Genomic DNA, 15,841 nt, shown 5'->3' on the forward strand with positions numbered 1-15,841 from the left:
CCACAGGCTGGAGATTTCCATTGTCAATTGTCCAGCCTCTGAAGAGCAGGGGTTTTAACGCAGACATGGTGTGAATAGGACACAAACTCCCCTTCCTCCCACTACACCACCCTGAGGCACCTTGCATCTGTGAGAAAAAGGAAGCACTTAGCCGGCAGTGGTAGAAGGGAGGCCAGCATCAAGGTCAGCAATAAATAAGTGGCAACATTGTCTGTCCTCTTGGCAATCAGAAAGTCTTCCTCAAGAATAGAAATAACTAACATTTTTGGTGCAGACCGCTGAATAAGAGAGAAAGAGCACTCTGTTCCTCCTGTCCACAGAATTTCTCACACATGTGTGTGCGCCTGCATACACCCCCACACATACATACCCCCCAAAATCTTTCTGCCACCACAGTCTGGAGACAGAGGCTGGACTAGTCACTCGTACACTCTACAGCTACAAGGGAACTTTGGGTGTTGTTGCTCTACTAATCGCCAGTCTGGTGTAAAATAAAATACGTAATAGTGATAATGAACCAGTGATAATTTGCCCTTTGCTAGTAATTGTCCATGTGGTGGTTTCAAAATGCTTTACAGGCAGTATTGAAGTAAGCCTTACAGCACCATTGTTTGTATGTGAACACCATTATCCCTATTTTGCTGATAGGGAAACTGAGGCACAGAAAGGTTAAGTGACTTCTCCAAGGTCTTGCAGGAAGTCTGTGCCAGAGCTGTGGAAAGAACCCAGATCTCATGATTCTCAAAGGGAAATTTTAGCTCAGATATGCTATTGCTATGTTCTAAGATAGATGTACACAAAATCAATAGGTCAGGAAGGTCTCTTTCCATTCCTTTCTCCTTCCTCCCCACTCAGTCACCCTCTCTGATTGTGGGAAATGATTCCTTCCAAATGTTCCCCAAATATAGCTACAGAGAGCTAATTCCTTAGTCCGACCTTACGTTTGTTTTATCCCTCAGGCCTATTTCACCCCCTGCCTTCCCACAATATGCTGGGGGAACTGGTACATTTTTTATAGTCCACATGCACTAGCCCAGTGGGAATCTGCTGAGCTCACCCTGAACATGGTGAATCCAGATCCGTAATTACTGATGTTGTATCACAAGAACGGTTGCATGTTGGAGTCTTCACGTCACAGCTCCAGCTCAGAAGAGCTGGTGCTCCAAGAGCCCATCTGTAGATTGTAGGACTGGGGAGAATAAGAACTGCAAACACTTCCTCATGCCTGACCTGCTACTGCTGTTGCCTTAGAGCGTAACTTCTGTCCTGCTGTTATGGTGACATTATAACAGTGTGTTGCAACAGGTGCGGTCATGATGCATTGTAGGACAGTTTGGGCTTCCAGCCTTTTGGGGTTCCCTTGATACCATTTTCACAGTATTTGCAGGATTAGCCGTCGATTCTGGCTGAGGTTTTCAAAGCAGTCTAGACACATGTCTACAGTGAATGTGCAATGTGTGATCAAAGCCCCTCAGAATTATTTGACAATCTCGTCCTCTAGTTGACAAAGCTCCTGTATCCCAAGAAAAACCCCAGCAAAATCCAGCTGCTTTGGATACAGAATGAACATTGTCTGGCGCACACCTGTCCATGTCAGCCCTGTTGCTGTTGTTGACACACCCACTTTTCCTACCCTTGCAGGCTCTGAAGACTGTTCTAGAAACTTCACCAGCTCCAATGGCACTATTGAGTCCCCAGGATTCCCTGATAAGTATCCCCACAACTTGGACTGCACTTTCACCATCATGGCCAAGCCAAAGATGGAAATCATCCTTCAGTTTCTGACCTTTGACCTAGAGCATGACCCCTTGCAGGTCGGAGAGGGAGATTGCAAGTATGATTGGCTGGACATCTGGGATGGCATTCCTCAAGGTGAGCATTGGGGTGATGTATCACCAACCTTTTCCCTTTGTCTACCTATGCTCCCATTAGCCAGCAGTAATGGGGAGTCTGAAACATTTCACAGAGGACATGACTCATTAGTATCCCGCAGCATTAGACAAATGCAAAATACTGTTGGTCTTTTCTCAGCTGTTAAATACAGCGATGATGCAAATTTTGCCGGTCCCCAGTAATGGTGAAATATGGGTTTGCCTCCTTGGAGTGTCAGCATAGACTTCATATTATTCAGTGGGTGTTCAGATGTGCACTAGATATGTGGAAAGATAGACACATAGATGAAGATCAAACTGTTACTACACCTGTTCTTCCTCTGTTCTTGTAAAAATGTGAGTGACAGAAACGAAAGAATCAAAAATGCCTTTTTTTCATCCTTCTTGGTCCTGGAGGGTTGATTATTACTCACTGTCCACTGCCAATGTATTCTTGGCAAGTAGAACTCACGTGGTGGGTTAGGTAAAGACTAATGAGCTCAATCAAAAGGTGGGAGCTACTTTGTGCTACTCTTTCTTTTGCAGTGGGCCCTTTGATAGGCAGGTACTGCGGCACTAAGACTCCTTCTGAGATCCGCTCAGCTACTGGTATTCTCTCACTTACCTTCCACACTGATCTGGCAGTGGCTAAAGATGGCTTCTCGGCTCGCTACTACTTGGTCAAGCAGGAGATCCCAGAAAGTAAGTTGCAAATTTCCCAGTCAGGCCTGTTTCTGGGACTTATTCAGTCATGTGTGCTTTTTATTTAATTTCCTGGAGTGTTTCCATCATTCAGTGTGTCTGTGTGAGTGAGCTGGGATGAGTGTTTTCAAGAGGATGTTTTCCCAGACAGCAATACACAGAGAAATGAAACTATTTTAGCATCTGCATGGAAAAGAAAGTTCATGATGAATTGCAGTTTCCATTATAGTCTCACCTTCAAGCTTATGTACTCACTGTCTCTTTTTTTCCTTTCTTCCCCTCCATTTTTTTTCCTCCCCCTCCCCCCCTTATTTATTCTTGGATCTGGACTTCCAACACTAATCTGAAGAAGTGGATTGTGACCACGAAAGCTCATGATACCATCTACATGTTTTGTTAGTCTTTAAAGTGCTACTAGACTATTTGTTGTTTTTTAAGTTTTTCCTGTTACAGACTAACTCAGCTACCCCTCTGAAAACTTTTACATGTTCATAATGTTTTCATATTTCTTTTGGACTAAAAAATGCCTGGTCTCAAATCAAAGGATTTTTGGGAAATGTGGGCAAAATTGGTGCAGCCGTATTACCGATGGGTGGGGAAAAATACAGTTTTCCCAAAAATACACTTTCCCAAATTGCCAAGTGGACTTTTATGTTTGTCTAGTTAAAAAATGCTTGAAGTTAGGCATTGTTTTGTTAGCCTCTGTTAGGAAAGGGGAAAGTATCTGGTGTGATGAATATAAGTTCTGTTCTTTTAAAATTATGAGCATTTAAACTCAGCAAATTAACTCATGGATGTGAGATTGTTTTATTTCATTTTTCCTTGTGTCATCCTTCACCTAAGACCAAGGTCAAATCTTTCACTGTGATGTCATGTTACAACAGAAAATAGTCTCAGGACCTTCTTCCCATAAGTTTTAAGCCTCCCCTGACCCCAAAAAAGGGAAGGTTGAGAACCCGTGACGTAGAGTAGTTTAGAATACTGGGCATGCGCCATCAGGATCTGCTGTGCTAAGGACATTTGCATTACGATGGCCACTGTGCAGTAGTCTTTTGTTTTGGTATGTCTCAGTTAGGAATGCCTCAGCTAGGGCTGCATGAGTTAAGGGTGCCTCAAGGGCACTTCAGTTCTTCATTTTTATACCCTTTACTCCCCGTTTTGTCCCCTTTTATGCTCTTATTTAAAAACAGGGAAATTAAATGTTCTCTCTAATGATAATGCACCTTAAAGTTTGAAAAATCAAGAGGACTAAAGTCAGAAAATACAAACATGTTAGTGTTAAACCCTGCTCTCATTCACAGTGATGTAAAGTGAGATTTTAATGGCACTGCTTAAGGCATATTTTGGCCCAATTTTTAGTGTAGTATTAACTCAGCCATGTTTAACATATGGGACATTAGTGGAGCTATCTTAGTTTATACCAGTTTTGGGTCTGCCCATGCAGTATCTTCTACTCATGCTTTCTTTGGGGAATGTATTTTATTGTTTCTCAGAACACACATGCCATAAAATATACAGCATATGTGAAATGTGGTGGAGTTACCGTGTATTTAAAAGTCTTAAAAGTGAGAAAATTCAACAAGTTGAGCGCTAGATGCCTCAGACTTCATGGTAGTGAGCTTTTAAGGCAGTGTACTCCATGCAGCCACCTACAGACCCACACTCCCCATAGGACAACACTTACCCATAGACAGACATCTTTCAAAGCTGAGCGCCATTCTTCATCACACATGTATGGTTCCGTGTGATTCCAGCAACTGTGGCAGAGTGCATCGTTTGTGCATTCTTTTCCCGCCTCTCCCAGCTTTTGCTAGAATTCACCTCTTGGCTTTTTAGGAGCTCACAATCAGGTGAGGGGGCTTGGCACATCTTGAAAAGGGGCTGAGAGAGGCCTAAACAGGGTATAGCCAGGGAGAGTATCATGAATCCACAAAGGTGAAAGAACCCCATTATAGAGGAGAAAGGATCTACATTGAGCCCCACAAGTGGCACTTTACAAATCTAAGGCCAGACCTCTTCTTATTGTGGTTTTTTTTTTTTTTTTTTTTTTTTTTTTTGCATTGAATGTGTACAAAGCTAAATGTGCATAAATCGGATCACCTTGACAGACTTATGGGTTTTCTCTAGGATGCTGGGGAGTAGTTTGTGGCTTACTTACACTCGAAGGCAAAAGATTGTGAATATGTAAACTTGGCTGTGTGTGTGTCTTCTCCAGACTTCCAGTGCAACATTCCTTTGGGGATGGAATCTGGCAAAATCTCCAATGAACAGATCAGTGCCTCCTCTACCTATTCCGACGGGAGGTGGACTCCGCAGCAAAGCCGGCTCAATAGCGATGACAATGGGTGGACCCCCAATGTGGACTCCAACAAGGAGTTCCTCCAGGTTGGTACAGATCGCTGTGAGACGAGGAGGAACTAGCGTGCTAAATTATCGAGGACGAATGTTAGATCTGGATTTTATTAAGGCTTTTGACACAGTCCCCTATGACAAACTAAGCCAACTAGGAAAAGGTGGAAAATACTAAAGGGTGGGCACAATGCTTGGAGAAGTGTACTCAGAGTAATTCGTGCTCTCAGACTAGGAGGATGTATCTGCTGGAGTGGCACAAGGGTCTGTCTTAGGTCTGGTACTAGCTTGGACCATGGAGTGGAGAGTATGCTTATACAGTTTTCTGGGAGGGGGTGCAAACATTTTGTAGCACAGGATTAGAATTTAATACAACCTGGACACATTGGAAATTTTTTTTGAAATCAACAAGATGCAATTCAATAAAGACAAGCGCAAAATACTGTGCTTAGGAAGGCAAAATGAAATGCACAGTTACGAAATGGGGAATAACTGGCTCAGCAGTAGAACTGCTGAAAAGGACTTGGGGCTTATAGTGGATCATGAAATGAGTATGAGCCACCAATGTGTGATGCAGTTGTGAAAACCGTGAATGTTGTTCTGGGAGGTATTAACAGAAGGGTCGTATGTAAGACACGGGAGGTAATTGTCCTTCTCCATTCAGCACTGGCGAGGGCTCATCTGGAATAATGTGTCCAGTTTCGGGCTCCACTCTTTAATAAAGATGTGGACCAATTAGAGAGAGTCCAGAGGACAGCAACAAAAAAGATAAAAGGGTTAGAAAACCTGACCTATGTGGAAAGGTTAAAAAACATGGATTTGTTTAGCCTTGAGAAAAGAAGATTGAGGGGATCTGATAGGAGTCTTTAAATATGTTAAGGGCTGTTATAAAGAGAAGAGTAGTTGATAGTTTTCCAAGTCTGCACTAGATAGTTCAAGAAGTAATCAGGTTAATCTTCACTAAGGGAGATTCAGGTTAGATATTAGAAAAACCTTTTACCCTCTAAGGATAGGTATGTACCAGAATAAGTTACCGAGGGAAGTTGTAGAATCTCCAACCTTGGAGGTTTTTAAGTACACACTAGACAAACATCTTGCAGAGATGGTCGGGATTTACTTAGTTTTAGATGGCCCTGTTGCATCATGGGGGGCGGGGCCAGATGACCACTCATGATCCCTTCCATCTCTACATGTCTATGATTCTGTGACTAATGAGCTGAAGAGATGAGGGAATTGGGGAGGTGATACACTAAAGCTTAAGAACAATTTTGTGTTGCCAGGCAGCTGCTGTTATGTGCAGTGTTGAACTGACCTCTAGACCATGTTTGTCAAAAGCAGGCTCTGCTAGAGGCCCAGCCAGCATTGTGTTCTGAGCGAGTGCTGAAAGGGCATGCTGGCACTGGCAGGCACCGCTGTGCGGCCTTGTCACCAGCACTGGCGGAGCGCTGCTGTGAGAGAGCATCTCTGCGGGGTGCAAAGCCAGCATTGGCAAAGCCCCACCATTGCACTCCAGATCTTCAGCTTTCCTCCCTCTCCCCCACTTAGAGCACATTGACTGTCATGCTGTTCTGCTGACCCTTGAAAATAATAAGGCTTGTGGAATATTTTATTGCCTTTGTGTCGTGCAGAGAGTCAGCAGTGGGTGAGCTGCTGTTTAGAGAAGTCAGGATGACTCGGCCTTTGTGAAAGGAGCTATCCCTGCTGCTGGCCTATTATCATTCCTGCACAAGTCCTGACTTGACCGTATGCCCCCTGAATCTCCATGGACTTTCTAGAGTAGTGGCAAGCAACCTGCGGCCTGTGGGGCACATGTGGGCCTTTGGGGTTCTCTGTATAGCCCACAAGACCTTTTGTTTACTGTTGCCCCTGTACTGGGTTGCCAGATTCAGCTGGTCTTCGTCCACATAGTTTTCTTCCTACCGGTAGTACTATAAAGTAACATGCATGCAAAGGAAGGGCACGTGAGGTGAGGTGCATGCTGATTGCACACAACAGCGTATGAGCCATGTATCCCTCCTACAGCCAAGCAAAGTGCTGCTCAGCCTGCAAACACTTGGTAGACTTTGAGCAGTTAGCCAAACTACGCTGTCCCGCGAGACCATTTTGGTTATGACAGTTTCGCAGCCCACTGAACTGAAGGAGGGCCACTCATCTGCCTCACTCACGAACATAGGCTGCCAATCTCTGGTTAGAGATCGGAGACAAAGAGTGACTCTCTTGCTGCTTACACGGACGATTGGCTTTGCAGCTACTTTCATGACTGGAGTTGTAACAGAGTGTTGTGCATATGCAGCTAGCATAATATTGATTCCACTGGGGACGTCGTGAGCATTGGCAGTGTGGAGTTCAGTGCAGGATTTCTTTAGGACTTTTGTTAGAAGCACATTGTCTGTCCACAAATGGTTTCTGAGTGGCTATAGCATTGTGAGATGGTGCATGCTAATGGGCATTATGAGCTGTAGGTGCTGCAATTGCATTGCCTGAAGCAGATGTCTCATTCTTCATTCGTGGCAGTGATACCAAGCCAGATTGCACGACCTTTTTAACCCACATAACCTAACCAACTAACTAAAACTGAAAATTGCTGCTCTTGCTAATTGGCCATCATGACTATTTTCCATGGGAAAGCCTCTGTCCCATTTAAAAGAATGCAAGCTTTCCATTTTAGTAGCGATCCTTTTGTCTGGTTTGAGGGGAGACTTTGTACTTTCGTTTATGGCCAAACTTCAAAGTCCTTAATCAGTTTCACCCAGGCCTCACACTAGCTAAATTCCTGCTAAGGTCAAACTCTGCTTTTTTTTCCCATTGAAATCAACAGGAGTTTGCTTAAAGATTGAGTACAAACTGAGAAAGGGCATCAAGACTTTGCCCCTTGTGATCAATCACACATTCGTACACAGTCACTCAGCCTGTTTCATACTTAAACTACTCACCAATTGTGGTTGCTGCTGTTTATTATCTGTCTCACTGTAGCACAGAAGGGCTGGATTGAGACGGGGTTCCATTGTGCTAGATGTTATACAAACATAGTCAGGAACAATCCATGTACCAAAGAGAATACAAATAGACAAGACAAGCAAGGGGGGAGGGGCATAGAGACACGTGTGACATATTTTACCCATGTTTTCCTCTGAAAGTATAAAATTCCTGCAAAACTGCAGCACGTGAAACAATTTTTTCCCTGTAGCATATTCAGTTGGAGCATGTCTACACAGCAGCACTATTTCAGAGTTACTGACATTATTCCAAAATATCATAGTGCGCGTCTACACTACAAGCCTTTATTTCGAAATAATGGCGGGCTGGAGGACTTCTTACTCCAACTCTTGTAACCCTCATTTTACGAGGAGTAAGGGAAGTTGAATGAAGAGAGTTTTTCTTTCGACTTCCTGCTGTGTAGACAGCAACAAAAGCTGACATAAGCTATTTCAACTTCAGCTACGCAATTGCCGTAGTTCAAGTTGCGTACCTTAATTTGACGTTAGTCCTGCTGTATAGACGTAGAAAAATCAATCCTGGAACAGTTGTGCCGCGTTTCCACAGAACACTCAAGTGATAGTCGTGGCAAAAGTCACAGCTGTGTCTATATACTCCAACAAAAACAAATGAGATTGGTATAAATCAACAACGCTCCAGTTGATCTGCGCCCACTGAAGCCATGCTGGTTTTCACCCTCTGAACAACTGGCCCTTAGTCTTTAAAAATGAGGGGCTAATCCAGTCTATCATGGGACTGGTAGCAGCCACCATTTTCTTCCTTGTTTTCCTTCCCTTCTTTCTTTACCCCCAAACAGGTGGACCTTCGTTTCCTGACCATGTTGACAGCCATCGCTACCCAGGGCGCTACCTCCAGAGAAACGCAGAATGGCTACTATGTCCGTTCCTACAAGCTGGAGGTCAGCACCAACGGCGAGGATTGGATGATGTACCGGCATGGTAAAAACCATAAGGTGAATTCATTGTTCCTTTGCAGCTGCACAGTGGGAGCCTTGCCATGGGTGGAGGAGTGGGAGGGGAACGGCGAGAATACATTTTACAGATGGAGCGATTTATTTTGTAAGGTCTGAGTTGCTGACACTGCTTGGTCAGAGCTGACAGGCTGCATGGGGAGCTCTCCAGAAATGATCTTGCTCATCAATAGAGTGATCAGGAAATACTGTTCCTTGGAAAACCTGGCTGCTGTTGTGCCTTGCTCAGTGAAGAGAGCCTGCGGTATGTTTTTGGACTGCAAATGAAGGAGAAAATGCTTTTCACAGCCCATGTTTTGCCCTACAAGATTCATTGAGCATTTATGTCTGGCGCCCCATCGCCATGCTGGGTTAACAATCACAGAACCACATGAAACTGCAATTCAGGAGTTATTGAGGCCTGGAAATGAAAGGGCACAAATCCTGAGAGGGGATCACTGTGTCCCAGAGAATAAAGCGAACAATAAATAACAAGGCGCAATTCAGTTGTCAGGCATACGGGATCTGCAATAGCAATCACAGTAGGCAGGGCTGCTTGTGCCCGCTATAGCCACAGCTCCTGGGGGGGGGACTGGGGTGGGGAGGTAGGCTATGTGTAATATGGATGTCTGACCCTGGGCGATTGCTGAGCTGCAGGATGTGCCATGAATGCTCAATGAAGGTAACGCTCAGGTTGTGCTGTGTTTCTGAGACTGGGTAGGGAAACAACTGGCTGCCAAGGGTTTGACTGTGTATAAAACAGAAGTGGCTTTAGGTAGGGGCTCACTGTAATTCACCTGGGCTGTACAGATGCTCTTTAATTAAAGGCAAGACCCAGCCCCGCCCCTTCCGCCCAAAGCCCTGCACCTCGAGCCAAGCCCCACCCATTCCCAGTCCGATTCTACCTGGCCACGTGGAAAGCTAGGGCTATCGTGATGCCCCTGACCTGGCCATCCCCAGTGGCTGGGGAAAGCTGCACTGCCCCACCATGGCCCCATCCCCTCCACCCACCACGGCCAGCCTGCTGAGCTGACTGCCTTCCCTGGTGTCCAGGGAGAGCCGGGCTGCCGCACCACGGCTCCAGCCTTCCCCGGGGCCAGGGAGAGCCAGGCTCCCGCACCACGGCTCCAGCCTTCCCCGGGGCCAGGGAGAGCCGGGCTGCCGCACCACGGCTCCAGCCTTCCCCGGGGCCAGGGAGAGCTGGGCTGCCGCACCACGGCTCCAGCCTTCCCTGCCGGCAGCCCCAGCCTTAGGCATTCGGTCACGTGGGTAGTTTTGGGAAGGCTACGCCTTCCCTTGCCTACATTACTGACCACCAATGGCAGGTAGCTGCACAGCAGTCGGTGGAGCTGTGCCCGTTGACACCAGCTGCAGATCTGTCCCTTTGTGTTTAGCAAGACAGTTCAACTACACGGCCTCCTTCGAGCCATTCTCTCCTTGAGCTTTTAAATAAAAATCTCTCCCTCTCTCCTCCTTTATATTCATTCCAATCTCTCTCCTGCTCCTTTCGCTGGAGTCACCTCCTGAGGCTGGTGGAGAAGTAATTGCTTTTTGGTGGCCTGCCTATCCTGAAATCCGGGTGACTGGTTTGTTCCCCTCCCCTGTGAATGTTCAGCCTCCAGCAGCTGTAGGATGAGTGCAGAACCTTCTTTATTCGTGTCGACTGCGTCCCTGAGTCCTGAAGTGCAGCTCAGCACATGGAGCACCAGTGTGCTGGCCGTGCTTCCCCTTTAACGTTGCTCACTGCTGTCCTTTCATTAGGAAACCTCCCAGATGTCTGTATTTAATGTGCAGATTCCACATTGCTCCTGGTGCGTCAGTGCAGCTCTCCGCGTGGTTCAAAGTGAAATGGTCGAGCAAACCGTGCCAAATAGATTTGTCAAGTCTGCCGCAGTTTGATTTGATGCCACGAGGAATGGGGAGGGGCGGGGGACTCTGTATTCCTGACTGTGTTTACGCATATCGGCCCATCTCCCTCTTGCCCGTGGAAGGTGGGCTGGAAGCCAAGCTTGACTAGCGCTGCCATTTAACAGCTACATTTTCAGCATGGAGGGTGGAACTGAGCATGGGGGGGCCAGATAATGTTCTCTTGGAAGTGGACTGCAGGTTTGACTTACCCTCCAGGGCTTACTGTGCGAAGGAAGAGGACAGAGTGGATAGATGTAGTGTTTGCTGCAGAATCGGAAGGCTAGACTTCAATTCCCTGTCTGCGGTGAGTGTTGGTACAGTGTACCAAAGGCAAGGGAAAAGGAAAGAGGAGAATAAAGTGGAGGAAGACGAGATTAAGGAGAGATCAGGGCAGTGGGGAATGAGTGTTGTCTTGCAGAGCGCTACTACACTGAGGGGAGGGGAGGGGAAGGAAGGGTAGCCCAGATTGCAGGCATGCTGCCCGAATGAGATCAGGACTAATTAGAGTCTTTCTGTTTCCACTCCTGTCCACCAACCTGCCTCCTCAGCCCAGCTGCTCCCAGTCAACAGGTGAGGGAGGCTGTGCTGTGCAGAGGAGAGCGATTACAGCTTAGTCTGGGGCATTGCAGGCATGCTTCGCTCCAGATATAGCCTAGAAAATTGTCCTCATAGGCAATACATCCACATTCATCTACACGAATGTGGAACAGACGTGCCTGTTATACATTAGTCTCTCTCTCTCACACACGCGCATGCACGCACGCACGGTCTCGCACACACATATGAGTCATAGACCCATGTTGCAAAATATGGATGCAAATTTCCAACACTCCAAAATATATGCAGGTGCGGAGCCAGCATTTTTGGTTGATCTCTGTAACAGAGATGAGCGGCATAGTTGGGGCTTTGTCTTTCTCATGCATTCACAGTATTTATAATGTCAGCACAAAACCATAGGCAGTTGGTGCGGCTGGGGCTGGGAAAGGCAAGCCCCCCGCCCCACCTACAGCTCTGCTGTGGCCCTGTCCCCATGGGAGGGGAGGAGGCAGAGCAACGTGCTGAGCGCTCCCCAGCCTCCCTGGAGCACCGGGGAGGGGAAGATAGGGAAAGGAAGTGTGGGCACAGCACAGCTACTGAAGTGCTAGGGAAGGGGAGGAGGTGGTTCCAGCCTCCCCAACCAGAACATGGGGAGGGTGGGCGCTGGGGGCAGCATTCGGCTCCCAGAATGCCTCTAGTAGCAGACCCTTCCCTGGCCTAAGCCACCAGACACCCATGCACAAAAGAGAGAATCAGTGGAGCCAGTGGGCCACGTTTCCAAGCTCAGTCTAGTGTCTGTTTATCACAGTCGCTTGCCAGGCATTTTTTTAAGATGTAAAATGATTTGCTCTCTCACTTTGGACGTGTGTGTTCAGGGGTCTTGGTGAGCGCTTAGTCCTCCGGCTTCTTTGCCTAGAGAGCTCTAGGGGCAATCTAGCCACTGAGCTGCTGTGCTGCAGATGTTTAACCCATCTCCAAAATCCTGACATGCTTTCACTATTTGTGTAGGTGAAACAAGGATGACTTCAGAGCTGTCCATATGTTAACCCCTGGAGCAGCATGTGTACAGCCGTACAGGTCCCAGCCTTCCTACCATAGGGACAGTTCTACACTTCTGGAATCCAATTCATCCTTTATAGCATGGCAATAGCTCCCGTTGCTCTTGGGCACCAGGTGACCCCCTGGTCCAGGTATAGGATCCTATGTTATATCTTTAATGGGGATAACTTTTCATCTCGGATGCAGAGATTCCACCCAGCGGTGGTTCTGTGCTCGGTGTATACAGGGCCCAGTCCCGCGTGTGTTCCTCGGGCAACGGGAGTCAGGTTAAAGGTTGAGCTGCACTGCTTGGACTGTCTGCAGAATCCTTTCTCTTATTGTCACCACCACACCCTGATCCTGGATTGGATGAATGCAGAACTACCCCACTCCTTCTCTCCTTACGACACCAACCTGCCCTGCTCCCCATTTCAGGTCCCTGCTATTTGGCAAGAAAAATAACCTCCCCTACTTTTCTCCTTCATGCTTTTCTGTCTCAGATCCTGAAGCCCTAATCCTGTTAACATGCTCTGTTCCAGGCCTCTGTCTCCATGGGTAACTTAATCCCACAGTAAATCTAGTCCGTGCAGAGAGAGACACACACACAGATGGGGGAGGAGCGGCTGCTGTCACCTCCCCCACTCCAGAAAACACACAGCCTCACCCTGGAATGTCCCAAGAAATTGCATGATGACAAAAAGAGCCCTAAAAATAATTCCCTGTTCCCAATCATAACCTGCTTTTGGGATTTAATGGTGCTTTTCTCGTCTTTGCTTCACTTCTGACTTGGCAGCTGGCAGGATTCCCACACCCGCTGGAACTAATGCAGCTTTAAAAAAAAACCTCGCTGACAAGGGGAAGTTTTAAAGTGAAGAGTGTCCTGCGTGTGATTTACAAGTGGAGGCAGGGGGTAGAAAACCCACCCTAGCCTAATCCAGCCCTGGCATCCTCCCTCTTCTTGTGTTTCTGCAGCAAATTAATTAAGCGAGTCAGCTCTCATTGATTATCAATTTAATTTTACATGCAGACCTGCCGACCAGACTAAAACAGAAGTAAATATAAAAGTGAAGGGAGGCAAGTCTTTGATGCTGCAGTGAAAGTGCACTGCCTTGGCCACTGCTTAGAAGATGCTTTTAATTTGTTAATGGTTTTCACATTTGTCTTCCAACTCTGCCACTCTCGTGTGTGCATTTTCTCTCTCTGATCCATTTATCACAGCCAGACCCTCAGCTTGTGTAAGTCATTGCATATCCATATCAGTCAATGAATCTGCCTTGATCTACACCAGCAATGGGTCTGGTGCACCATGTGTGTTGTGTGGCTTGCAATGTACCAAAGTAGGGACATAATGTGACATTCTCTTCGTGTAACAAAACATCTCGGCTTCCCTGGAGTTCTTGGTTTTACACATTTTGCTGCTGGTTTTTCCTGTGCCATGACAGTTGCTGCGGGCATAGTTCAAAGACTACTGAAATCAATGGGAATCTTTTTCCACAAATCTTGTGGTCTCTTTGGATCAGACTTTTAGTTCAAACTAATTTGATCAACAATAGGTTTCTCACCAGCAGGTCAATGTCTGGCAGCTGAAAAGAAACAAGGGGTGATGGTGAAGGTTTTCACTCAGTGATGGTGGGTCACTCAGTTGTGGGGGGGACTTCAAATTGAGACACTTGAAAGGGCCTGCTTTTCTGAAAGTGTTGAGCACCCACTCCCAGAAAATCCAGCCCCAAAGGTCTGCCATGCTGGGCGCCAAAGAGTATCACCCACATCTGTCAGTGCTTTTCCAAACATAGGGCATGTGCAGGTCCAAGGCTGACCCTGTCAATGCCGATGACAGGAAAATTGGAGGTAATGGGTAGCAATGCAGCCAGCTTCACATTGGGTTGCATGTTTAGGGGACTGGCAAACGTGTACTAGAGTAATGCAGTGTAGGGATGTTAAATATCAGTTAATTGAATAGTCAATTAACCTCATGAATTCTTATCAGCTAGTCAACTATTCAGTAGTCCCTGGGGGTGGGGCAGCAGCCAGTGCGCTTCAGCCCCACTCCCGGGGAGCCCCCTGCTACTCCATGCTGCTGCAGCATGAGGTGACAATAGCCAGTCTGCGAGGAGACCAGCTCCAACCTCTGATACATTTCAGGGCATGGGGGATGCGTGTAGTCTGTAGCATTAACTCATAAGGCTTTGCTTATCGGTTCATCGGTTAATTGACTACACTATTATGTCCCTAGTGCACTGTAAGTAACCTTGGAGCAAGTAGCCAAAGTTAAGGGCTTAACTGGTGGAAAACCCCTGAAAGCTGTCAGAGGCGAGGCTAGGCCCATGCTATGGAGTGTATAGCAGCATAGCTCTCGCACTCTAGCTGTGCCAGCATAACCCCTTAACGCAGATGCAGCCTATTCCAGTAGAAGAGATTCTTCCATCAGTACTGGGACAGCACTTCCCTGAGTAATGAGAGCTGGGTTAACTGAGCTCTGTCTACACCTGGGGGTGAGTCAGGATAGCTGCAGCTCTCAGGGGCTTGGATTTTTCACAGCCACAAATGCCATAGCTATGTCCGCCTTGGTGTTAAGAGTATACCAGGCCTCAGTCCTACAGTATATAAGAGGTAATATTTTTACTGTTTAAAGCATTTAAAAGACATACCACCAAGTGCTTCCTCCTGCCTGCTCTGCTCAGTATTAATCTCTAGGCAGTATCAAAGGGAGGATGCTATCCTCTGGAACAGGATGCAGCAAGGGCCACAAAGATGCCAGCTGGCCTTAAAAAGCAGACGGTGGTTATTTCGAGCTGCACATCTTTACCAGCAGCTCCTATTCATAGGAGTTGCCTGCAGTTCATAACCAAGGCCCTGACTTAAAACACATACTGAAATGCTTCACAGAGTCTGGTTCTGTCTGAGGAAGGAACTTGGCTCCTAAGATATGAAGCAAAAAGGAGGGTCAAAAGACTAGTCTCATTAGAAACAGGAGGAGGATTTAAGGCAGCCTAAAAGATGTTTTCAGCATTACCAAAGAGACTGATAAAGTTCTGAGGTCCAATATTGGTCTTCATTTCACTGATGTAAATTCAGAGTCACTGCTGAAATCAATGGCATCCTACACCAGAGTAAATTCAGAATTAGGCCCACATTTTTCATATTGCAAAGGGAGGTCAAAAATTAGGAAACATAAACTAGGAAATAAGCCAGAATGGGTGTAATCAGCAAATGGGCCAGAATAAGGGTAATCCTCATATGGAATAAATTACCAGGAAAGGTGCCTGAAACAAGGAGGATAAATGCATCAAAGAGACACGTAGACATGTGTCTGGAGAAGGAAACTGGGATTACATTAAACCAAATAAAAGGGGGTAACATAAGAGCCAGCTAAACATTTCCTGTTCTCCCAACTTATGTTCTTAGGTGATGTGTTGCACATCAGTTTTGCAGGTGACATAAAGCTGGAGCCGTTTGTTTAAGGTGGAAATGTATCCTCTCACTCAGAGCA

At 46.6% G+C, this 15,841-nt stretch overlaps 1 protein-coding gene across 6 annotated transcripts in view; it reads left to right on the plus strand.

The window, feature by feature from the left end:
- Positions 1-15,841, plus strand: part of NRP2 (neuropilin 2) — a 131,212-nt gene that overhangs the window by 51,862 nt on the left and 63,509 nt on the right. For all 6 annotated transcript variants that reach the window (XM_075934328.2, XM_075934330.2, XM_075934329.2 and 3 more), the window contains exons 4-7: positions 1,642-1,872; positions 2,418-2,573; positions 4,789-4,958; positions 8,716-8,871. In XM_075934328.2, the coding sequence (XP_075790443.2) occupies positions 1,642-1,872; positions 2,418-2,573; positions 4,789-4,958; positions 8,716-8,871 (713 nt within the window). The remainder of the gene's footprint in view (positions 1-1,641; positions 1,873-2,417; positions 2,574-4,788; positions 4,959-8,715; positions 8,872-15,841) is intronic.

The sequence above is a fragment of the Pelodiscus sinensis genome, chromosome 7 (genome assembly GCF_052426305.1).
Source record: "Pelodiscus sinensis isolate ZL-2025 chromosome 7, ASM5242630v1, whole genome shotgun sequence".
Taxonomy (NCBI): Eukaryota; Metazoa; Chordata; order Testudines; family Trionychidae; genus Pelodiscus; species Pelodiscus sinensis.